This window comes from Cuculus canorus, chromosome 2, assembly GCF_017976375.1.
Source record: "Cuculus canorus isolate bCucCan1 chromosome 2, bCucCan1.pri, whole genome shotgun sequence".
In the NCBI taxonomy this organism is placed as follows: domain Eukaryota; kingdom Metazoa; phylum Chordata; class Aves; order Cuculiformes; family Cuculidae; genus Cuculus; species Cuculus canorus.
Genome location: NC_071402.1, coordinates 150,568,111 through 150,593,117, shown reverse-complemented (window position 1 = coordinate 150,593,117; position 25,007 = coordinate 150,568,111). Strand labels below are relative to the sequence as shown.

The following is a 25,007-nucleotide window of genomic DNA, read 5'->3' as shown; positions in this document are numbered from 1 at the left end:
AGTATTAAATTATTGTTTTACTAGCATGTTATTATTTTGCATTTATACAATGGAGAACACTAAATGAAGTGTGCTTAATTGCATCACATGTATCCTAGACAGAAATACCCTTAAACTTTTTCCATTTCAGGAAGAAAAACCCTATTATTAATCTTAAGACTTTGCATTGAAGTTACAAAGAGAATCAGAGTAAGACTAAGTAGCATCTTTTCTGTCTTTTACAAACAAAGTATGCACTGCGCACATTTTATTCTGGAGTTAATAGGAACTGCCATTAATTAATCACTTTCCTCTAAATACTCTCAGGGTGTGTGGGGGAGGGGTGGAAAAAGAAAAGGGAGATTTTTATTGCTAAAGGACACTCCAGATGCCAAGTCATTAATGTGCAAGGAATGTATTTTTAAAATGTTATGTAACTACAAAGCATTTATCAAAATCATTTAAACAATATTTTAGGTTATAATATTGAACAATTTCAAAGTATATTTTATTTGTGATAACTGCTTTACAAAAATTCAGGCCATTGCCTGATTCCGTCACTAATGCTGAAATAATCAAGTGTAAAAGGCACCTGCGAATTTCAGGATACCATACACTAAACACAACTAAAGATGCACTGTCCCTCTTCCTGCATTGCCAGCCTAAGAGAAATGATGATTCCTCTCTGAATGCTCAGATATTTACAGTGCAATTAGTATTTTACTTCAAATAAAAATAGGCACCAAAGACATAACTGTCCCATGATAAAGACCAGGTGAAAAATCAACTTTAGATACTCCCCCCAAACCTACACTGTGTATTGCATTACAGCTAAGAACGTGGAACAAATGCAAACTTTTGCGCACAGTGTAATCATACTTTGGCTTTAGTGGCAAAGACGTAGGAATTTTCCTTCCCTCCCTCCCCTGCCTGCGTTTTTTGTTCCTGCCTCTGGCCCAGACCTCACTACACCTCCAGTTGTTCCCCACTCATTGCAGCTGTGCACTTAATGGCATCACGAAAGTCCTGCAGAATGAAACTGGATCATTTCAGTGATACAACATAGACAGTGAGAGACAGGGATTTCCTAGGAGCTGAATCCTGGCAGGGACCATCTCACTATTCTCTAGTGACTCCACCTGGATAAGCCAGGAACATGAGAGCATCTGAGTTGTGCCTACGTATGCGTTGCCATAAACACTGTCTTTTCTCCTTACTGCTGCTGAGAAAATGTAGAGAAATAAAGAGAAAAAAACAAGGTGGGACAAAAATTCCTTATGCAAGTGGGATGATATTGGTTTAACACTATTCTATTGCAGGAAAATAAATCTCAGAATCGTTTTAATTAGCCATTCATATATTGCTTTGTGGAATATTGTTTTTCTCTACTGTAGCAACTGAATGCTTGAACATAAGAAATCACCTGTGCACCTCATAAGCACAGCTTCACTAGGAACATTTACTAAATACAGAAAAAAAAGCAGCTCTTGTCACAATATTTTTGGACATTGGTATTCTGGTGTTTATTTAAAATCAAACAAAAGATCTTGAGATTTCTGCTTGATGTTTTGGGAACTGACTTCTTCAGGAGGTCATAAAATGAGATTTTTCTCATGGGCGGCTTCTAGCAAAAGCACTCAATAAATAAATATTTCAATAACAATTGATGCTCTTTGGGGAATTCGTCACTGTTCATTATGTATTGAACGAGAATATTTAAACAAAACCAGTAATTATTTGACTGCAAAATATTTTTAAAAGACATTTTAACATGAGGGCAATCAGCCTGAGAAGAAGTTCGAGGATGTATAAAATGCCACCCTGATACTTTCTAACCAGGAGCTCTAAATTAGATAGATAAGACTGCTTTTTCACATGGCTGTCAAACCCTCTGATGCCTAGCTAATATTAATGGCAATTGTCTTTACATCACTCTAAATACGGTGGCTCACTGAAGTGCACCCAATTGTTTATGACCTGATGAATTGCAAACAAACCCTTTGCACAGATCAGAGAGGGTTGTGCTGGTTAGCAGAGGCCTCGCTCCTGGCTGGCAGGTTCCATCACGCCAGAACTCATCCAGCTGTGTAGGGGAAAGCGATCAGAAATGTAAACCACAATGCCCAGCCTGAAACCTAAACGACGTCTAAGATATACATCTGCTGCAACTGAGAGTAAAAATCTCTAGTAGCACTTTCCATCTAGAAAGACAATATTGTATATTAGAATTTTTGGTCCATTTTTTCTCCCCAATCTGTATGCTACTACAATTAGACCTATGTAAATTTGTAGCTGACTCTTCCAATGTAAGTGAATTTATGTCCACCCAAATAAGAGAAGATTCTGAGTTTTAGAATGCATCTGGACTATACTACTAGAATTGCACTTACTTACATTTTTTCTAATGCTTTCTTCTTATTTTTTTTAATAAAGGTAAGCAGGTCTGGCCTCAAGGCTAATAAGCAGTCCCTTCTCCCCACACAAAATGTAATGTCTGTTGTAATGACCTGTTAAATTTATTACTTGAAATTTCCTGACTAATTACCCCCTCTGTTGGCTGTCACAACTTCTGCTTTTTTATAATTTCAATAATGTTGCCTTCAGCCATAATAGGCTTTTTTTTTTTTAACAAAGACATTCAAAGCATATTGCAAATTGTCACCTTTATGTGCTGTTGTCTTATATTCTGTTTACTGCAGATGAAATAATTACAGTGTTTATACCAAAATTACTTGAAGGTTGATTGCTGATTTAATAATATCCCCTCCCCTTGGGTTTATATTTCCTATCTGAAGGTGGGAGGGTGCAGAACTTGCACAGAAACAAACAATATTCTTTGTGTAAAAAAGAAATATTTCATTTTATTAATTGTTTTAATGACTAACAACATTCTTACTATATTTTGCCTGTCAATAAATGAATGATCTGAATAAATAGAGCTAGAGCATGATCAATATGGATAGGTCCGTATCACTTTCAAGCTGTAGTTTATAATTATATTTATGAATGACAGGATTTAAATCTCCATTAATTATGTACCAAGATTTGCATGCCTGTCTTCTCCCTCATGTGTGTATACTTTAGTATTGCAATATCACAGAAGGTTTTCTGCAAAATACAGTCACAGTCTATCATACCCCCTAGTGGAAAAGGATTTGAAACAAGTGCCAACATGGTTATGTGTATTCTTGAGGATGAGACATAGAGCTGATGCCAGATGGAAATGAATAGAGGTTGCACTGCATTTTTATAAACATACAGGCAGAGCGCAGTTTCTCAAGATTGGAGGAAGATGAGGATTAGGGTTGGATATTTCCAACATTAAACATTCTCTTAATGACCCTATTTCATAAAACAGAGCTTGCCTTAATAAAGCTTAGATTTGAAATTAGAGTCACTGCTTGTCTATATGTTCATTTCAAAATCCTTTAATCTCTAGAGGTTAAGAAAAGCAATTAGTAACGCTCCAGAGGATTGTGCAAAGTAAATTTTATACCAGTGAAGGTAATTGTCTCAGGAAATGTTTGGTGGGCTTGAACTAATGACTTGCAATGTGAACACATTTCTGTGCTTACTGTGTTTGGGAATTTGAAGCTTATGTCCATTGTTTGTATTGCACTGGACCCTCCTTTTCACCTCTTCAATTTTGGAAATAATTAAACGCTCATACTGTTGTAAATGCTTTAAATATTACAAATATAGTTATACAAACATAATTATGTCAAATCAAATTAATAGGGAAAAAGCACATGATTAAAAGAGGCATTTTTGTAATACAGTGTGCTTACATATGATTTACACAGCAAAGCAAAGGCAGAAAATTGCAGCTGGTCATCGCCGTATAACATATAAATGGATTAAGGAGTGTACACTGGCTATTTCCCTCTCCTTCTTTTACTCAGACCATTGTAAATCCATTGACCACTTCATTCAGGTTTCCCCAACAATTTTGACCAGAAATGTTGACCAAAATTTATTTTGTGAGACATTGCATTGTACTATTCATACTATATAAGCAGGTACCTGACTAAACTGATTCAAAGATTTAGGGAATCTGTGAAGGATGTATCATGCTGACCTACTACAAAATAACTTCCCTGAACTGTTGAGTAGAGAATATTGATCATCTCCCAGACTTAACACTAAAAACTTACACATCTTTCACTCTTTAATATCTTTACCGTTCAAAGATTTTCTTCATTTTGCACCTGAACTGAACGAATGTCAGTGTACAGCTGTATGTATTCTCACGTTTCTATTGACATATATGGACTCAGAGCCAGTGATCAATTAAAACGCCTTTTTTCATTTTAGCAAATTGAACTTTTTGAACTCTTCTCTAGAAGCTCTTAACTTGCTCCTTAAACTGCAGAATGACACAATGTTTCACAACATGCTGCAATGCAGCCAAAAATATATTATCTACTCATATTTATGCACTTTGCACACATTAAGTGTAAACCTTTTGTTTGCCACATTGTCTATAGACCTGCACTAAATATATAACCGCAGATTTGTTGTAATAACATTAGACCTTATGGCTGACAATGACCGAGTACTGAAGATGAAAAAGCAAAATTCCTGCTAAGGGAAAGACATTACTTACAGTGCTCACCAGTTATTGGCTGATTTTATACCACCACTTGCATTTCATTAGAGTGGTTTACATCATGCAACTGGATGAGGTGTAACAAACAGACCACAAAGAGCAGACAGATTTGACAGTTTCAGAGCAATCCGTTTTGCAAATGTTACTACATGGAAACAAAACTTAGGTCTGGATTTGATGGTTGCAGCTCAGAATTACCTCTGCAACCAAGGTCTACAGCCCTTATAAATCAGGTAATTATTCGAACAACTTGTACTGCCCTCTTCCCTGAAACAATCAATGGAGCTTCACACAGCATCATTTCAGGGGAAGAGAAGAGGGCATTAAAAGGGTGTCCAAATAATGAAATGCATTCTGATTGACACTCTACTGTCATTAGAGTATTTTCAAGAGTAAAGTCACAGAAAAGGGATGACTAGTCCATAAAAGGATGCTTTCCAATGACAGCAGTTCATATCTTGTGTTTCTCTGATACCAGCCAAGACTAAATGATGGACATCTAATTATTTAACCTTAACCATTAATTTTATATTAATCATTTGATCTATAGGTAACAAAATTATGTTAAGTACACTGATTCTAATTTACAATGCAAAAGACAATTAAGGAATATTTTAAAGATTTTACAACTCACTTCATCTCAGGTGAAGACTATTTTCCTAAGCTTACAATTTAAATGGTTTAAAAAATAGGCAACACTTAATTCAGAGATTGATACTGCACTCTGTCCTATTTTTATTCTTCACAAAATGCAACTTCTGATGATTACTCAATGCCTATGAATAATTTGCAGAGTTTTAAAATAATTTTTCTATTAATCTGTCACAAGCCAAGAAACTTGACATTTTCACCATGCTGAGTACATGAAAGTTGCCAGCTTTGCCTGCCATGCAAATAAGGTTCTTAATTACAGTATTTAATAGAAAGAAAAACATACAAGTGCTATAATTTTTTACAGCAAAAGGGTGTTTGGACCCTGTGAGAGTGGGAAAATGGTCTCAAAATGCCACTTAAATGTACAGTGATTTTTCTTCCACTCCCCAAAGATTAAGCTAAAAGACAAAAAAATGTAATTTTTTAAAAAAAGAAAAGATAATTAGATTCTATTTATATTTCCATTCTTCCTCTTTATAGATTTTGGTACGCTACCTGGTACAAACAGCAGAGGGGTTTTTTAGCCTGTAAGAATTCAAGGTATATTACTGACTCCAGGTCTACTCACATGCTGCACACCTGTGTTGTTAGTGAAGTCTGTTGAAATCATGTCTAAAACTTGTCTACTGGGATGATAATCACCTTATGCTCAGTTTATGTAAGTAACTTCTAATAATTAATGAAGAGCATGACTCACTTTAGGACTTTTACAGAGGTAAAGGTTCAGCATGCTCATGTCTTTGATAGGAGACAAATTGGAAACAAACGTCTTCGATGAGAATGGCAGCACCACCAAAGACCAAAGAACTCAGCTACTTTCTTCACAATAAGCTGCATGTAGCTACAGCCTCAAATCAAAAAAGCAAGAAAACTCAGAGTGCTTCAGCAAGAGTCCTCCTGCTTGTCTCCTTAAGAACCTATTGGCTTTTCCTTCAGCTCTAAGGAGAGCAACTAGCAGACGTGTTCTCAAGCCTTCCCTGCCAGATGTGAGCTAGAGAAATCGCTTTGCAAAGGAGGCACTGTAAGTAGAATTTATTTGGTTTTTTCAGTTGCACTTTCAGATGTATTTTTGCCCTGCTTGCCTTTATGGCTCCTAAGGAATGCAAACCCTTCCACAGGCAGATTGTGGTGTAGCTCATGGGCCTGGATGTGCAATATTTACTGGCTAGTGTGTAAAAAAAAAAAGTGTTCAGAGGAATTATTTATCTTTTTCAGATGGGTCAGCAGGTCTGTAAATTCATGCAATCCTCTAGGTGACAAAGACAGAGGAAAAAAGTTGTGTTTGTGAATGTAGGAGAATCAGTTAGCCAAGGGCAGAAGGTCTGATAAAGACATAGACATTAGATTAATTCTGCATATCTCTTATAAGGAACTATTCTTTTAAACAAACCTCTATATGATAAACTTTCCATTTCTAAAATTAGTTATTCTATTTGTGGACCAAGCTTTAGTTCAAGAGTGAGAATCACAGTTCTCTGTTTCTATTCTCATATCTGTCACCATGTTCTGTACCATCTTCAGGAAAATCAAGCAAACTGTCTTGAGTTTCAGTTTACCCATCTATGGAATGGAAAAAATAATATGTGAAAGGTCATATAAATTAAATGCAATGGCATCTGTTCAGTGACTTACTTGAAACAAAGGAGTATAACCTGCTTACCCTACAATATTATTAACTTTATTGTTATTAAAAAATTAATGTGATTGTATTTTTGGTCACACAGAGGGATGAGTAATAGAAAAATATGTAGCTAAAAAAAAGACAGAAATATTTCAGAAGCTCACTTATCTGTAAAAACATTCTCTGGAGTAAGGACCTAGGAGCATATGGAAATGTATCTAGAACACTGGATTTCATTCTGCTTTTGATTACAAAGGTGCAAATCCTCTGATTTAATGAGGTAAAATGCTGACATGGAAAGTCAAATTTTGTACATTTTTATTTATAAGAGTCTCCCTAGATTCTTATGGTCTTTCTGTTTTGTTACCTAGAATTTATAAAATGCTACAGGCCAAAATCCTTCCTGTTATTTTAATGTATTTTCATATTTCTCTAGCTGGAAAGTTACAGTGGAGAAGGCAAAATGAACTTGGTTATACGCACATTTATCACAGAGAAGCATACAAAATATATTGTACCTCAGGGGAAAAAGCCATAAGACTAACATAATGCTAAGGCTGAGAAATCACTCATTTTTAAGTAAAAGAATGCATATTTGAAATTTCCACCTTATTTTTGTTTCTTTATCCTTATTCTTTTAAAAATTTATGTATCCTTATGTTATAAATTAGTTGTCAAATAAGACAATGTGTACCAGAAATCACAATGTAATTTTTTATAAAAGCCTGCGTGCAATGAGATATGGTAGTGTACTTTTCAGACAATTTGTTTATTTCTGAGTTATGCTTTTATAACATTTTAAACAAGATAATGCCAAAAACCCTCAGTCAGTTCGTTTACTATTTAAAATCAAAGAACAGACGACATATATCGCCTAATGTTTTTTCACAGGTGTATCTTCTTATTGAGACCAAACACAGCAGAGTTGAGATTGAAATAGAAGTGTGGCTTAATTTCTGGGCAATAAATGGAATGGAAATAAACATTTGCTCTATTGCTAATTTATACTACAGCACCTTAGAAAGGAGTATGATGGACTGTATTTTTTTACATAATCAAAATACTTGAACACTTCTTTCAGTAAATCTAAATGGCATAGATGGCAGAATCCAGAATCTACCAATCTAGAAAAAAATTTTCAAGAATACTAATCCACAGGTGTTCACCATACAACACAGTAAAAGAGTAATTACACTGTATCAAAGAGAAAAGTCATGGAGAATCTGTGTAGTAGAGGGAAGTTTGCAGATACAAACATAGCAAGACACTGTGCTACCTGTCCCACTACTCCCCAGCGTTTAAATAATCCTCCCTCACACTATCCTGTCTCTCAAACTACCAACAATTTCCTGAGATGTTCACATTTAGAGCATATATATACAACATGTCATAATCCATCAGCATGATGAAATGAAAATACCAAGTACTGTTCCAGTGTTTAGGTTCTGGATGACTGAATATGATTAACTGGCTGATTGAGTTGTTCAGGTGTTAGAAAAATAACATGACAAACAATGAACAAAACCTATATAGCATGATTAGTACACTAGAGCCAATGCACATGTTCATAATAGGCGAGGCTGGGAGCTTCACTCATCAGTCTACCCAACCAATACTTTCTATTTGAACGCATTTAAAACTCTTCAAACTTTCACCACTTGGTTTGATTTTCAGACATCTTCCTCAGTTCAAGTTCTTTTCACTGAGATGGTTGGCTGGGTTTTCAAATTGTATTTATTCCAGCCCAACCATTTCAGCCCTTCCTAGGAACAAGGATAACAACAGGTCTTGTTTGGCTGTGTAAAGCCTTTTCTTTAAAAGGAGGTGTAAAGTGTCTCTAAACCCTCTACTTGAAAACAGAGATTTGAAGTACAGCAAGAATGTGCGTGTGGCTCTCTTCACAATAAGCCTTCCAAATTCAAGCTTTGTTAGATCACTGTTGACATAAAAACATGTAAAAAGCATAGCTGACACTAAGGACATGCTACAGTATAACGGGAAAAAACAATCTTGATTTACTTCATATCTAGATATGCAGTCTTTCTTTTCAAAGTGTTTTTTTCAATAGGATCCCTCACATCCAAGAATGAATGGTGGTCAAATAGTAGAGAAGACCAATATTTTCAGGGCCCTTCATTTTTATCATACTGTAAGAAGTATGCTGCAAATAAGGTATGGAGCTATAAAGACATTAAGGTTCTACCATTACTCTGAATTCTGCAAGTACCATCCAGTTCTGCCTCAGATTCAGACTCAGACTCAGTTCATCTGAAGCCAAATCATGTCAGGTAATATTTTTTTACAGATCAAATAGCACTGTCTAAACTGAGAGCTGATTCCTGAGACTGCTGAACACTCTGAATGATAACTGAAGCCAATGGGATCTCTGTCTCAATAGGCGAAGTTCTTCACAGAGAAGACTGAATAAGTTATACTGTGAGACATCAAATTGGACACCTCATATTAGCGAACGCTTTGATGTTAATCTCTTCATGCATAACTCCAGCACTGTATGTTCCTAATAATACCCAATTTCTCACAAGTAAAGTGTGTCAAGGTTCTCCGTAAACACCCCAAGTATGGGAACATCAAATAAAAATTCAGAAATAATTTGTATTCTAGTCAGAAACAAAACCTGATTGATTATACTTCCGAGTGTCCTCTCCACTATCCTCGCAGTTTAGCTCACAGATTTTAGTATTTTTATTATATTTGGATGTTTCTTGATAATATCTGGTGTTTGTAAGTCTACTCTGTAATGTGTGAGAACATTAATTACACAGAAAAGGTCAATATTGCAGATTGCAGAGTGACAAGAATATTTTTTAAAAAAATAAATACAAGCCCTCCCAACACTATTACCCATCTTACTTCAATCCATTATACAAGTCCAACAATCAATCACCAGAGGCATTGGACACCCATAATTAGATTATAAAATCATAACTATAGTCATTTTACGTCTGCTTGCATAATTACATCAGCATGCTAATATCCTTTTAATGGTCTCTAATGATGTAATAAGAAATAATGGAATTTATTTGACAGCTACATTACCATTAACAAAACATATTAAGCACAACTATTACTTCCATAAAGATCCAGGCTGTATCCAAAAGTGACAACTAACATCTTGGGTCTTTTCTTGAATGTTGAAATATTTCTAATTATGAATTCCCCAAATCTATTCCGACTCATCTGCTTCACAGGGCAAGCAAAGTTTATGACAATGCAAACTTGACAACAAACCAACTGTGGAAGTGGGCTGAGCGCTCTGGGAGCCGAGCCTGAGGCTACACTGTGAATTGCAGGCCATCGGTTAAAGCTGGCAGGATTGTGAAAGAGAGAAGAGGAGATAAACTGATTACCACCATATATCAACTAACCAAGAACTAACACAGGACTCTGCAGGAAACCATGGCAAAAGCAATTTTTCACTTACCAAACTCCAAAGCACAGGAAAAAAACTAAAAATATAGGGAAGAACAAAAGATATTTACAGACAAAACTAACTTAAGGTAGTAACATATTTGTGAAGCAGTCCCTTTAAAATTATTTTATTCAGAGAAAAGGACTAGAAACTCTTAACTGAGAGTTCAAAGAACTTCAGAAGAACTCACTGCTCATCCTCTCTCCTCAGTTCTTTTTGCACTATTCCTATTTAATCCTATTTAGTGTGATGGCTTTGTTTATACTCTCAAATTAACGTGTGTTTTTTATTAATGTCTTTACTCTGAAATCTGTGCAATAGTCTAAAAAATTAAGACCTACACTGTCACTGTCTTACCATTCAGAATTCTTGGAGGGGAAAGAGAGAATTGAGAATTTTATCCCCAGCTAATACTTGGGTTTGAGTTTAAAGTTGACTTAAAAAACCCGAACTCCCAAGAAAAAGAATACTTTTAGTTGCCAGTAAAAAAAAAAGTAAATAAAAATTACATCATCCATTATGTCTTAGGCCAATTAAGAAGCAGATTTCCCACAAAGCCTCATTCTCACACCTTGACATGTCAAAGGTGGATTAGGAATAGCTGTGACATAAGTTTTTCTTGAAACCTCTCTCCATGATGTCACTCAGAAGCTAACCAGAGACTTCAAACTCATAGAGTTTTCCCACGATGGCAGTGTAGTGATGACAAAAAGACAAATCCAAAATGCGTTAATTCTTTCTTGGTGAGGCCTTCTTCTACACCCTTCTATTAATGGTAAACCTACTTCTAGCTCCATATTCCTCTAGCATTTAATGGGTTTAACCATATCATTTTCTTGAGTACAGAAAATTTATTATGGATGAATTCATCACTAACTTGAGATTTGGGATAATCTTTCACAGATTCATAGATCTTTAAAAAAGGCAAAGACTGTTAGTGTTGATAGAATACTTGGTCCTGTTTTGAGTTACTGTCATTCAAAACACACTTTTAATACACTGGCCATGAAATATAAGTACTTTCAGTACAATCATATGACTGCATATTAATGGACACAAAATAACTATCTTCCCTAATGTCACACATTAAAAAATAGAAAGGATGTTCATAGATAGCTATATCACTGGAGGGATATTTTTCATTAGAGAATGAATCTGCAGTCTGCCAATTGCAATGTTGTTGTGATTTATCAAATGAAATAATAACCAAAAGGCTTTATGCTAACAATTAGAAAGGTAGGTGAAAGTGCTGTTGTACTGTAAATGAATGAAGTTAATGAAGCAGAACCCGTTGATTCCAGCAGAGAAATTGTTCCATGGGATTACCCTTTTAAACATGCAGCAGACTTTATCTGCTGCTAAACAAAGTCCAGATTGCAAATTCTCTTTACAGGAAAGACCACATAGTATTGTCATTTATTTGTAATTTGAAAACTCAGTTTTCTTAAAAATACATTTCATAAAATACAAGCAAAAGACTTTCAGCAATACAAGCAAACAAAATATGGGAATATTTTCTTTCTAAACCACTAAAGACAATATGTCTGGTATTTTTCAGATTTCTAAACAGAGGTTTTCACCAGTAGTCTATTTCACCTGACTTGTACAATAATAGAAGGGGTAGAATTTTTTTTCCAAATAATATTAGTAGGCCCTTCCACTAAAGATAAAATATCTTCGGCTATGGCTTAAAACCAGTATGAAACTATGAATTACATTCATTGGAACTGAAGGTTAAACAAAAGCTGATGGCACCATCAGTAATGCTGATAAAGATGTTACACTCCAGCAACATGCATAGGGCAAAACCAGCAGTCCCAAATCTCCTGAAACGTAGGCAGGAACAGGATGCTTCCTAGACATCAGCTACTTTCTGTGCACCACAATGTGACTTCTTTCCATCAAGCTGTTAAAAACCTCCCACAGCTGACCCTTCTTTTCATTGTTTTCCTATGAAACTATTTTTATTTTGTGTTTTACAGAGGTGGAATTAAGTTTTTTGAAGCAAATATTCCTACCAAAATGATTTCAGAAAATCTTCAATCTAAAAGGTTTTACTGGACTTGGCAAATCATAACCTCCTAGTTCAGGAGACAAAGATGCAAAGCATTCATCAATACGAATCTTACGAAGAAAAACAGCAGCTTAACATAGCTGAACTCCCTGTGACTTAAGTTGTAGTTGACCTAGTGTGCCATGTGCTAGATTCAAAGCCAAGGAACCAAATTCTTATCCATCACTGACGTCATTTTCCCCTTCAGCAACACTGGGTATAATGACCCTTCACAAGACTTTCCTTACCTAGAAACTGTTAAATAAGATTGGTAATATTTTTACAGCACTCTGAACAGACTATTTTTCCCAATGGAAGCATAGGAAAATTTCAGTCTTTATAGGTTTGGGGCTTTTTTAATAATTTCTTCCTGACTGTGCACAGAGTATGTTATAAAGATCATCATGATATTCTTTTATCTCTCACACATTCTCATTAATTTTGGCGTTAAAGAGTAGATATTTCCTTGTAAGACAAACTATTCAAAAATAATGAGAAATTCAATAAAGTAAAAAGGGGAAAATCCCGTGTACATACTTGACATCATTGAAGGCACTCATCGGCAGCTTCAGGAGATCTGCCACTTCCTTTATTAACTCCGAGCCCTTTTCCACACTCAGGGGGCTGTAGAAAAGGGAGCAAGAAAACAGAGCATTACAAAAATGGAACTCATCAGTACTTGAGAGGCTAAAAGTCCCAAAAGAGTTATCACCCTGGCCTCTCAGAGTCTGAAAGCCACCACTAACTGTATTTCTGTCACATAGTGATCGTGCTATCAAGGGAATTGGGATCAGGTGCTTCTTCAGGCATGATGAATCACCTGAATTTTCCAGCAATAAGACAAACAATAAGGTGTAAATGGAATTGTTAGGAAGTGTAATGGGCCCATGATGCAGCAACCAGTTCATCTCAGTCCTCAATAAAAAATGTAATAAAGCAAAAGGACAGAAAGAGAGAAGAGGACTGACGAGACAAGGAGGGAAACAAACAATGAAAGTCAAATTGCAGGCACAGTATCAAATGGACAAGGGAAAAGCATATTTTTAAATTCATTAGTTTTTAAAATGAATCTTCACCCAGTGAAAGGATACAAAATTATTATGGATTTGAGAGTAAACAATGGAGCAAAGCACACAGTCCAGAGGACACTGATTAAATACACAGGATTTAGTTTGGTTTGTGCATGCACTGCTGACAGAACCCACTTTAAATCTTTTTAACCTTTGTCAATGCCACATTTGCATTTTTTAATTTAGAAAACAGGTTGCAATCAAGTCTAGCACAAGAGAACCGCTATCATTTAAAAAAGCTCTTATCTAGATGTAAACTTTATATTTGCAAAAGTTTCAGGCTATTAGAGCTGTTTCAACTCTAAAGATGCATTAAGAACATTCTGCCCTTAATAGACAGATCATACCTTGTTTAGTTGTTCAGTGCTGTGGAACCAAATGCAACAGTGTTAAGAAAGTAAAAAGATAAGGAAAAGATGTATCACTGTCCAGTGAGAACAATAGATACATCATTTTCTGTCTAAATTTTGATTATGGAATTATTCTCAAAGATCATAGAATTCAAACTTAAAATCGTGATACTCATTTAACTTACCCCACAGTAAATCAGAAACAGCTTTGATGAGACTAGTCAAGGAGAAAAAAGGTTCTGTATTTTTCCCTTCAAGGATTGATAACAAGTAGGAGAAGGAGGTGTCAAAAGAAGTATGTACTATTAGACATGATCTTTTCAACTGGACTAAGGGGGGAAAAGGTTTTTTTAAAGCTCTTTTATTAGGTTATTATTTCTGCTTCACAGTGAAAGTTTTTGAACCTAATTTCATATCATGGTAATCATTGCCACAATTTTATTCATTGTCTGCAATGAGCACTGTTGATTTATTTATTTATTTATTGCACTGTATTCTGCATACAGTGCCCTAGGGCACCTCTCCTTAAATAATGGGATGTCTCATGTGGATCTTGGTTAAGATGGAATTGCTCAACCTCCCTTCATGCTACTAACCCAAAATGCTCAAGAGACCTCCTGTCACACAAGCAGAGGTAGCCCCTCAAGGCAGCAGATAAATGTAGAGCTTTTTAGATGTCTAAGGCAGAAATGTTCATGTGTGAATGTAACAAAAGACTCGGATTGTTTCTGTAAGAAAAAAAACGTACTATAGATTATTCGTAAAACCCCTATATCTCAAAGACTGACAGTGGGTAGAAATGTGATTATTCCCATCACTATGAAAGCAGACTGTCATAGTGACTCAGGGGCTTATGTATTAATTAAATCTTTTCTCTCAAAGATATTGGCTTAAATTTTATGGAAATGATTGGTGTCAGCATGTGGGCTTTTACCCTAATAGCAAGTCTATGCAGTGGCGCAGGCAAAGTCTGCTGCATACATTGGTGTCATTTTTTTACCATAGCAGTATTATTTGTAAAAACTCAACCTTCTGCTCCTTGTTTACCTATCTTGCCCTAAAAAACATTCTCCAACTTCAAAACCAAGGTATTCTGCTACAAGCCCATGTAGCAATGGGGATATAATCAAAGCATTTGAATGACTGGGAGAAAAATGAGAGACAAAATGGTCTGGAAGGCCACTCTTTTGAAAGTCTGAGTATCTAGTTATCTTAGTAACTCTCATCCAATACCAAACTAAAACACATAGGTTCAATACAAGCCTTCACAAACTCACATACAGTTTGTTAGGCTAAGAAATTGTCAGTTATGATAGCATGGGAAAGTGGCAGAATCAGTACTCTTTGGTACCAGTACTATTATTGATCACACTATCACATTTGAGGATTTACATTAAGAATGCTTAATTTATATCATGATGTTTTCCAGTACAAGTTTTCCAGCTTCTTAACATTCATACATACTGGTATTCTCTACTACAGTTCTGTGACAGTTGTACTGTAGGAGATTTGAATATTCAAAACCTTTCCCTTAAAATGCCGGAATATCTTTCTCACACTCTGTTTCTGCTTTGCTTTTGTTTAGTGTTGCTCAGCATTGCATGGCTTGCACTTGTACAGTGATTGCCTTTAGCTTTGTTTACACAGAAAGAGTACACCGTTCCCACAAGCAGAGTGTCAAGCAAACTGGTTATATCGCAACAGCACCATACACCCGCATCACCCACCAGATTTCAGGTTAATACAAGGACTTTTACCAGAAGACAACTTGCAAACATGACCTATCCTTCTAGCCATGGTCCTCCCATACATCCGCAGTACAAGCATACAGTACTTTTGGAAGAACAGCCATTTGTGATCTTTCATGTACTGTTTTTGGTTTTCAGCTTGCTTGATTCAGTCCTACATGGGAAGAAGTTTCTGTATCATGGAGTGGGTTGTTTGGGTTTTTTTTTTTATGAATATGATTGTGAGGGTTCAATAACAATGGAATTAATTCAAAAGAAAGTGTTACATAAACCAAGAAAGAAAGACAAAAAACAGTTATTCAGATAAGGAACAAACAGAGAGATACGCCAGACAGAAATATTAATAGTAGGAAGAAAAGTGTTTAGTCAACCCTGATGATGAAACTGTTTTATCAAGGGTTGGAGAAAAGCTAAAGGTGGAGGTAGAGTTCATATTACTTTGTCTGAACTGTCAAGACAGTCATTTTATTTCCCTTTAGTGGGAGAGAAGAGAGGGCCCTCCCTTTCTGATGACACATGGGGCTGGTTCCAGTTCAGTCAGAGTAGTACAGCACAGCACAAGTCTCTGGGCTATGGCCCTCATTTTCCAGACATGCTACAACATGGGTCCAACATGGGTGTCTCCTTTCAGGAGCCTACGCTAAGACATTTGAACCCTTATGCTAAGGCAATGAAGCCTTAAAAGAGAAATCACAACTTACATGGGCCTCAGAGACACAAAACAGGTACTGGAAACAATAAAATTGGCAAAAGTCCTACCCATGGATGCTTTATGGTTTGCTGGCTTGAAGCTGGCTAATCCTTCTACTGCTAAATTAATGACTCCTGTAGTGTCTCCAATAGTCCTTCTTGATTTTAGATCTCCGTTTTATAATTCCTTTGAAGGTTTCTAATTAACTTTGGTCTAAAGTTTGGTCTTAGGAAAAATAAACTGGTGGATGGCATAAAACCTTTTTGCAGATGACATAATTGTTGCCAGCTGAGATACTGAGACAGTGCTTACTTTGGCTTTCCTAACTGTGTTCTCATCTCACTTGCTGTACTTTTGTCTTCTGCATCTTCCTTCAAGTTAAACCGTGCTAAGATTGGTAACAGTAGCCCAAACAAAATGTGATACATTTCACAGTTTACAATAATTCTTTTGAGGTCCTTTTCAGGTTTCCGGCTTGAGTTCTCTACACGTTGAAAGATGAAAAGAGAGTAAGGAAGTATAGAAAATTAATTTATAACTTCCTTTCATCCACTGCATTTTCTTCTAGTGCCATCTCTATCTGTGAGTGGTGGCCTAAATATTATTATTCAGTTTACAAATTCAGACCCTACTGAACCAGTAGCAGAACTCTGTCTTGCTCAGATGCCAGACTCTATCTTATATTATTTGTAGAATATACTTTGTTTGACAGGTTAACAACAATGAAGAAATAATTGGGGAATGAAATAGAACCTTTGTGGGGTTTTGTATATATATGTAGTTTTAAAGTCTGTCAGAGTGTCATCTGTTATTTCACTGCTGCTTTTGTTTAATCTCACTTGTCAGGATACAGCTTTTGCACTAAAATAGTTTTACCTGCTGGAGCATATGGCTTATATCCAAGCTAAAAATAGTCAGTCCTAAATAGTAGTATTACATTATCCCTTCAGAAGAAATGACTCCCCAGTTTAGTACAAGACTCTGATGTCATGATTTAACATCATGACATAACCATGAAAATTTCCCTATCCATTTTAACCATGTAAAAAATAAATAGTCCATTCCATACCTACTTGAGCTAAAATAATCATGAGCCAATCTGCTCCCTATAGCTTCACCAGAAGTATTGTCTAACAAAGTAAAAAGGCAGATCTAGGCTATTTTAGTTAGAGAAAAAATTGAAATGAAAGTACAGGAACAAATATCTCAACTTTAATGTGAGCTGCTGAGCACTTCTGAAGATTAGTGTAATCCATTTAAATAGTCAGAGGCAGATTTGGCAGCCCAACATATATAATTGTTAAAACATTTCCACAATGTGTACTGGACATTGAATATAGGAAAACTAGATTGCCTAGTGAAAATAATATTCTGTATCTTCCAATATCTAAATCTCTCCCAGTCAGGGAACAGAAATATTTTAAGGAACAATCCACTTACAAAGGTAATTTAAATAATAGAACATTGGAATATAGTCTTCCTCTGCTATTGTCTATTAAATATTTCTCTTTTTGTTCGTTCAATTTAAAAGAAAAATACAGTAATGAAGAGTTATTTTTAAAATCTTGTTCCAGAAACTTGGTACAACTTAGAACAATCACATTCAGTGATTTTCTTCCATTCACTGCTACAAAATATATGGAATTTGCTAGCTATTTTTTTAATCTGTCTATATAATCCCACTGTTTTAAGCGGTTTTATATGTAAGTGACACAATATCTGTTGCTGAAAGATTTATGAATGAGGAATAGAATTTATAATCATCTGGAAGAGGCTTATCATGACCCTCAATTTCACCATCCATAAAATGAAGACAGTGATACCAACTTCCTTTGTCAGATGCCCAGTATTGTTAGTACTGTTATATAAAAGACTATTACTGTTTAACTTACATCTCTTCTGGACCTATGATCAGAAAGAGCAACACTGCTGGCTGTCCTTTCTGCCTACCAAATGTAGAGAGATTGTGGTAGGAAAGACCACGTAACACAAAAAGTAACTTTTACTTATAATAAAACCTTCTCTCATTCCCCTACCAAAAATTGTGTTCAACACTTTTTCAGCACAAGGGATCTGACTGATTTTAGAGCATATTTAGAGCACCCGGATACAGGTGAAGATAACTTCTCTCTCACTGGTGAGTCAGTAGCCTTGCTAAATGCCTGCCGTGGGCAAATGGAGTAGAATGCAAGGGTCAAGACATACCTCATGAATGGCCACTCCGACAAAAGAGTAGTGCCATATATTAGATTCTGATCTAAAGACCAGTTCAGCTTCATGCTGCAATTATCCAAGCAATGCTACAAATGAATGCCACATTTCCAAGGAATTCCCAAGATAAACAATAAATCTGATGACTGAGAACAACCACTTTGAATAATGGATAATCTATTTTGGCTTCAACCTAATGATTTATGCATTCAAAGCTCAAAGCTTCCTCTTCTAGTTAAAGAACAAGAAGGAAACATGTAAATGAATGAACAGGAGCAGTTCTGTGGGGAGCTATGCTGGCAGCATGGATAGGTCTACATGCTGAGCTAAACGGAGCTCAAACTCTAATAAAAGCCAGTGGGCAATGTCAAATGGAACAAGAGGAAAAACAGAAGTAAACAGTGAAGAAAACTATATGTCCTGTATTCCCAACATTCCTGTCAAAACAATCCCATAAATTGATCCATTTTGGTAGAGAAAAATCTAATCCAGTTATACAGAGGGCTTGATTGCTGGCGTTTGCCAAGCCTGCTCCCAGCCCAAGAAGAGGAACATGTAGCTCAATGCTATGCTAAGGTTATGTCAGTCTCACAAGCAGTTGCTTTCATTTGCTTTTCCTCCTCCCAGTTGCCAAGTGTCTTTGAAAACCCACTTACTGGACCCTGAGATGCTCCCTTAGTGCCGTCACTCAAATTAAGTATTGCCTTTACCAGACTGTACCTAGTGTCCTTCCAGTACTCAGTTTAGCAATTGTAATGCAGCACTGTAATGGACATCCAGTCAGCCCTGTCAGATTAGTTCAATTGTGTCATTTCGTATAAAAATGAAGAATAATCTACAGTACAAAAAGAGACCTGGCATTGGGAACTGCACTCCTTAAACCTAAATGTCAGTCTAATCCCCACTGAAATCTTAAGTAAGGTAGGGTTCAATTCACCTAAAATTTGCTTAAATCAGAAAACAAGCAAGGAAGGCCAGTTTGTCCATTTTTAAGAGTGCTGAGCACTGCACTAAAATTGCAGGGCAATTCTCTATGGCCTGAAAGTTGCATGGTGCTTAACTACAAGTGTTCCCAGCGGTATCAGAAAGCGCATTTTCTGGCGAAGTGCCACTCACACACAGCCTCTCTTTTGCATTCCAACTCAAGCACAGTGGCATCTCCACTCCACCCATTTCCCCTGGTTCAAAACTTTGGCTACACCTGTGCTCAGTTTTTAACTACCTCAAATGTGATACTGCCTGACTTTCTTAAGGCAGCAGTGGACACAGGAGAGTTAAAAAATAACACCTAAGAAACGAAAAAAGCCCAGGACAATACTGGAAAAGTTCTGAGGGACGGTGAAGGAAGTGGTCAGTGGAGATAAATCTCTGTAAGGACTACCTAAGGAGCAGCCTACCCTGGGAAAAACAATGCTCTGACAGATGCAAACCACTAGTTCTTTGGGGGGTTCTTTTGGTGGTTTGTTTTTTTTCCCCTCTTGGCCACTGTTGTGTTCATACTATTAAAAAACAAGGAAGAAATAAATGGTAGGGGAATGGGCCACATAGATCAGGATTTGCGTGATTTCTTGTAAATTTTGGAGCCTGAAAATATGTACCACTCTACCAAGTGTAGGATTTATGTATCTAAACAGGGTAAATTTTTTCTTCAAAATTTTCTATAGCCTCAGAACTCAGACTACGAAGAGTTTTAAGAATACCTTTTCTTTTTTTTTTTTTTCTGTTTTGTTAACGTCTATTATTCTGTCACACTTATTCCAGCTGAATTTCATCTACCATTGTGCTCCTTAATCCCTCAATGTATTTAAATCCATCTGGAATTTTTCTAAATCCTCCATAGTTCTTCCTAACAGAGACAATTTGCCCATGGGGTACCACTAATCTCTCTACACGCTGCGAAGCAGCAGTTCATGACGAATCTTTCTCTCCTATCTCATAACCAGTTCTTAATCCGCAGTGACACCCTGGCCCTTGCTCTGTGACTCACTCCCCTTAAAGTCTATATGAAGAGCATCCCATTTATCTCCTGTTGATTTGAAGGGTAGATACAACTTGTGGTTTTACCACAACAGCAGCTTTTCTCCTGAGAGGGTCTGATGTATCTCAACAGAAGGTCCTTCACCCTTGCAGGTGTTCCACGCATGGTGCTGCTGTGAAGGAGAAGAGAGGGTCCCTGGCACTGCCTCCTAGAGGCCAAGACTCAGTGGTCTTCAGCTATAAATAGCCAAGATTTAAAATGTGAATAGTAGCTTATCATTGATGTGGTCTCTGAATCAGCGATCACAGCACTTCAGCTCAAGCTGAAGCTGAAAACAACACTAGTGAAGCTTTTATTTTAAGGACACTGCCAAATTTCTTTTTCTTTTTATTTTATCCTTTTTTCCCCATCTTTTTTTATCTGCTAAGATTAGTAAATATTTTAACAAGTAAAATAATGGGAAACTCAGTTACTGAAGGATGAAATAGAAGGATGTGAACCACTGTGTGTGCAAATTCCCATAGTAACTGAACTATGGAAAAGCTGCTTATGCCATCACAACAAACAGATGTAGTTTTACTAAGGTACCTTAAGAGATTTTCACTCCCCTCTTCCCACTGACCCAGGTCTCCTGGGAACTGCCTTCATGGCACTCTGTAGCATACCAACACCACTATTCCCTGACCTGAAAGGTCCCTCACCAAACCTGGCTGATTTCGCTGCTAGCCATGTGCCCTGCAATCCAGAGGAAAGATGTTGCTATTGCCTGAGGGAATAAATGGTGTATGGTATCAGCTACACATGTCCCATGGAAGATATGAATGCTCCTGCCACTGTAGGCAGCACATGGCATGTCAGACAGGGCAATCCAATGACATGACCCTCCGTTTCCCATCATGTTGGCAAACACTGCTATGAAACTATTGAATCCAGCCTTCTTCAACCCCTACTTCTCTTTTTCTAGACACAAAGGAAGTTTCACTCATCCAAGTACAATGCATGTTATCCATACAATGGAGAAGAAGTGGAGACATTAGAGTGGTTTCCTCCGGGTCACAGAGGAGGTAAGTGGGAAGCAAGGGCTACTGGGAACATATTAATGTCAAAGTATATTTATAGTATTGCCAATAAATTCTTTCTGAGCCTATCAAGATTAAAAAAAAACCACATTTAGGCACCAGAATTGAATTTATTTCTTTTATCTGGAAGTGCCCCTGTGAGTAACTCATCCGATAATATTTAATGAAAGTTCTGGGTACTGATTCTTCGAGACCATAGAGTTACAACAGCCTGTCTTGTTTGTCTGAATTTGAGTCTTTTGTCCACATTTCAGTGTAGTTTCATGCATCTTGAAGCATATATCCCCAGTAAAGGCTTAGAGAAGGAATGTGTTTTAGTATTAAATGGATTTAAGTTGGTTTGAACACAGTCTGTGCCTTAAATTTACTTGAATAATGGTTAAGTTTTAAATAGTTCACATTTATTCAGGATTCATGAAAGCAACCAAAGAACTTCTGAGCACAGAGCTACTCATGGGATTGTTTGAGAGCTGACTTCACAGCACTGTTATTGTTATCGTTTTAAGGACACTGAAATTTTATTGCATTGGGTTGCAGTTTCATTTTTCTATGCTTGTTTCCTCAAAGGCTTTATTAGCCTTAAAACCTTTTTAAGCTTACTTCTGTTTAGACAGCTCAGCAAATTCCCACTTTCTGCAATTTTTTTCATCTTTTCCCACCACCAGTAAGTGTGAATTTAAACCTCTTAATACAGACAAATTCAAGTCCAGACGATTTTGTAATACAGATGACACCTGGTAAAAATCAATAGCAGTGGTCAGGCTATGAAGGTCAGAGGAGATAACAGCATCATGGAAACACAAGAGTGATAGAGCAGCCGAAATGGATCAACTCTCCAGAGTTATAATGGAAGTGTGACACTGTGCCAGCCTGTACTTGCATTACTTCAAACACGCACTACCTCCAGCTGCGTTAATAGCAACAAACTCATACAGATGCTTTGTTACTAGCATGGAAATAATGACAATAATCTGTGCCATAATTGTGATACTTTTCTTTCTGAGACTGAAAGGGACCCGACCAAACTATTCCCTAATGCATTTTAAGCTGAATGTTAGAAGCAGAAGTAGAGTCGACTTGTCACAAATCCTGAGTATCTGATGCAAAAAAAAAAAGGTTTGAAAATGCAAAATTGTTCTTTTATATCAAATTACTCCCTCATACAAGTAATTAATATTTAGGACAACTGATGATATATATTTTAATGGACTTCCAACTTTGCGTTTTTTCCCTTCCTTCATATCTACCCTCTTCCTTCAAGGCAGCTTAAAGCCCAGACAAATTTATAATGCAAATGGTTTAAATTTAAAATGACAAAGACTATCCAACAACATAATCTTAAAGGAAAGAAGTTAAAGAGGCCCAAATATTTTGGTAAGAGATCCAAACTTTAAAGTTTTTAAAACTGACTTCTTAAAAAATCACTCGCCACACTATTAAGAAATCTCTAGATTTATTTCCATAGCAGATAAACCTAGTCTTTGGATTGTAGCATACTTTCTTCAAATGAGTGCCAGTGGAAAGTCAGAGTACATTCTTGAAAGAAAAAATAAAATATTTCCTCTGTACTACTTATTGTCTGTGTTCTGAATTAGCCCTCACTGGTTTCCTAACTACAAAATTTAATTTGCACGAAATAAAAATGATTTAGAGTGAGATTAAAATTAGTTCATTCTAATTTTTAGTGGTCAGGTGTTTACATTGTGTACACATTATCTGAGTCAAGAATTAAAAAAAAAATTTAAAGAGTGAAAATTGAAGGATGGCAATGTTACGTCTGAGCTTCCCAGGATTGGACAAAACAGCACTGATGAAAACACAGTGGTAGACAAGAGACTGCGCTCTGATTCAGTTTGCTGCATTCCCAGGAATCCTGATCTTTGGCTTTTTTCTTCTCACTCATTTCAAAAGGTTAAAATTCATCACGCTTTTATAATGAACTACAAGGTTATCACCCAAATAACACCGTGATAGTATTGACCATATGGTACTGTGCAATATTGCAGCATCTCAAGATTTGAATGACTACCACTGTGTATAAAAACAAAGCACAGCTCACAGCCCCATCCCTAGTTTGAGGATATGTAATGTGCAGCCCAGCAATTAAAGGTCTATAGACTGGGGACAGCAGAACAACCTGACCCTGCTTACAGAGAGGTTGTGGAGTACCCGCACAGGCTGCTCTCCGGAAAGAACCAGTGTGTGAGACATGAACAAGGGACGATAAGAGGGCACTGAAGGCATGGATAGACAGAAACAGGAGTATCTGTGAATGTCTGTTCTAGGAAAATTGGCCAAAATACGTATCTGTCCAGCTAAGTGGAGAGATACAAACATGACCTAGTTTTCTTGGCACTACTGGGAACTCCGGGTGTACTTCTACATTTACCCATTACCCATCATCGATTCAAGGGATCAGGATCATTCCTTGCCATTCCTGTTTCTAGTGTGACAGATCAGCTGGTCACCAGCTACACTGACTAAAAAGTTTGCTTTGAATGTCCCTCCAGAGGTCAAAATGCAGAGCTGGTCCCAACAGAAAGCAAAGAAAAACATCAGGGGATGTGAAACCCTAAGAGGAAGGAAAGATGGGCCCTTGAAAGGACTACTCTTCTCTTGTAAAGTCATCTATAAGAGCAGGTGGGAATCATGGTTCAGGATAATATATTTCAACAGATTTTGGAAGCACAAAAGCTAAGGGCAACAGAAGTAGAACAGGCTCTTCTCATCTCTGCACATAAATTCAAAATATTCAAAGTTAAGCTTTCGTATTGAAAGAAAAAGCCAGCAATACTATTGCTCTCTATGGAAAAGCTACAGGAACTTCTGTTTTTCTGTTATTTTCTTGTGTATGAATAAGAAGCATGATGTATCACTTTCCTGTGGGAATATATAACACCAGAATTAAGGCACTGAAGCAGTAATGTGGGGGATATGATCTCTGTCACTTTCTAAGTATCAGAAGAAAACTGGAGGATTAAAGAGGAAAAAATGATTTTATGTCTAGAAAACTCTAGGGAGTGTGAATAATTATATGTGAAGGATTCAGCCAAGGAATATTCTGGATTTATGTCTCTCCACCAGTTATGGGTCTGAGACACAATAACAGAATTGTCTCTGCTGGATAAATTCACAGGCAAGCATTTTCCATCTGTATTATTTAGGTAGGGGGTCAATATCAGAAGCAAAACTTTTCACTTCAAAATTGATGACAGACATTTATGGAACTTCCTTATACAACAGTAAAGTCTGATAGGTTGAAAAGTGAGGGATGAAAATTTATATTTAATTTTTTTTTTAAGGAGAGCTATGCTGTCCCTTGATGATTTTAACAGACTTTAGTAGCAAGAGCTTTTCTGTTTTATGTGTGCTGATAATTTCTTTTTAGTTTTTAAAGCAAGTTGTAGATGTTAAGTGAAGAATATGCAGAAATCTTTTTCCCTTGATAAAGTGCACTTGCAGGTAGAATAACAATTTCAAAGAGGACATTGAGATGTGCAGAGAAGGTCAAATCAGCGTTCTTGTTTGCATATA

The 25,007-nt window shown here is 36.6% G+C and overlaps 1 protein-coding gene across 1 annotated transcript in view; it reads right to left on the bottom strand.

The window, feature by feature from the left end:
• PTPRN2 (protein tyrosine phosphatase receptor type N2) overlaps nucleotides 1-25,007 on the bottom strand; it is a 653,541-nt gene that overhangs the window by 365,785 nt on the left and 262,749 nt on the right. Inside the window, exon 10 of the mRNA XM_054058934.1 lies at nucleotides 12,884-12,970. Coding sequence (XP_053914909.1) covers nucleotides 12,884-12,970 — 87 coding nt within the window. The remainder of the gene's footprint in view (nucleotides 1-12,883; nucleotides 12,971-25,007) is intronic.